This window comes from Octopus bimaculoides, chromosome 25, assembly GCF_001194135.2.
Source record: "Octopus bimaculoides isolate UCB-OBI-ISO-001 chromosome 25, ASM119413v2, whole genome shotgun sequence".
NCBI classification, from domain to species: Eukaryota; Metazoa; Mollusca; class Cephalopoda; order Octopoda; family Octopodidae; genus Octopus; species Octopus bimaculoides.
The window spans coordinates 29,642,834-29,644,377 of record NC_069005.1 but is presented as its reverse complement, the minus strand read 5'-3'; the positions used below and the strand labels follow the sequence as shown (position 1 = coordinate 29,644,377).

The window sequence follows — 1,544 nt, the reverse complement described above, 5'->3', positions numbered from 1 at the left end:
CACGTAAAAGCACCCACTACACTCTCTGAGTGGTTGGTGTTAGGGAGGGCATCCAGCTGTAGAAATTCTGCCAAATCAGATTGGAGCCTGGTGTAGCCATCTGGTTTCACCAGTCCTCAGTCAAATCGTCCAACCCATGCTAGCATGGAAAGTGGACATTAAACGATGATGATGATGATGATGACACACACACACACACACACACACACACATATATAAAAACAATTTTCTCTGCCTTTTCCAGATCATTGGCCGTGTCGTCGCTGACCCAGACTACCTACCACGAACCTATGACTTTGGTATGAACGCTGAAGTGTTCCTCAGTAAATTTGCCAAGGATTGCCCCAATGCCTTTTTCAAACTTTGTCTTTTGTGTTGCCAACTCAACCCAGACAGCAGGTAAGTCAATTTTACCATTTTTTTACCTTCCAGTCAGCCAGCGTAATACAATAGATATTGTTAGAGTATCACCACAAAATGCCTTGTGGTATTCGTTCAAGCTTCCTACATTCTGAGTTCTTGGATCTAAGGCTTAAACTGTCATTTACATAGAGTTGAACACCATTACCTCTTTCTTGGGTATTTCAGATGCAGTTAATCCTCTGCTACAAACATTTGGATTATGTCTTTCATGTTCCTACATCTTACCACACAGCCACACCTGCGCCTACGTGGACACGTTTTTATTTACCAGAATTATAAGGGGCCTATTTGCAACCACATAGCTTTAGGTTCAGTCCCACTGCATGGCACCTTGGGCAAGTGTCTTGTAGTATAGCCTTGGGCTGACCAATGCCTTGTGAGCAAATTTGATAGACGGAAACTATGTGGAAAAGGCGGAGAGCTGGCAGAAACGTTAGCACGCCGGGCGAAATGCTTAGCGGTATTTCGTCTGCCGCTACGTTCTGAGTTCAAATTCCGCCGAGGTCAACTTTGCCTTTCATCCTTTCAGAGGTCGATTAAATAAGTACCAGCTAGTGGTGCTTCCATCATGGCCACAGTCAAATGACAAACAAATAAAAGAGTAAAAGAGTATGTTTTTAAGTTATGAAACAATTTGTCATGATATTTGAATTTTCTTATTGTTAAATAAAATTTTGTCTGTTATTTATGACTTTATATATGTATATTTATACGGTTTTTTTTTTTTTTTTTCGTCTTTGACAGGCCTTCTTTTGAAAAAATCCATATGCTTTGTGAAGCATTGCTTCTTCATTTTGAACATAATATGGCACTTCCGACAGAGTTGCAAGAGGATGCCTTAACCTTCTATCGAAAGACTCGTGAAAACTGCTCCTCTTCTTGGAAGTTGAAAGACGGCAATAATCAAAAATATTCCAAAACCAACCTCCACAAAATTTCCGAAACAAACTCCAAAGATGCCAGCGGCTTGTCTGCTGCTGCTTCTTCTGCTGCCAACAGCAACACCAGCAACACCACCACAACCTTGAATTCTTCCCCCATCACCTCTCCCCCGTCCGCCGCCTCAGCAAACACCACTGACTCTTCCTCCCCTTCTTTTCCCTCCTCCTCCTCTTCCCCCA

The 1,544-nt window shown here is 42.5% G+C and overlaps 1 protein-coding gene across 1 annotated transcript in view; it reads left to right on the top strand.

Moving 5' to 3' along the window:
• LOC106879371 (LIM domain kinase 2) overlaps positions 1-1,540 on the top strand; it is a gene marked incomplete at its 3' end in the record, with an annotated part of 154,266 nt that extends 152,726 nt beyond the window's left edge. The window contains exons 12-13 of the mRNA XM_052976653.1: positions 245-399; positions 1,168-1,540. Coding sequence (XP_052832613.1) covers positions 245-399; positions 1,168-1,540 — 528 coding nt within the window. The remainder of the gene's footprint in view (positions 1-244; positions 400-1,167) is intronic.
• Between the last annotated feature and the right edge of the window lie 4 nt (positions 1,541-1,544).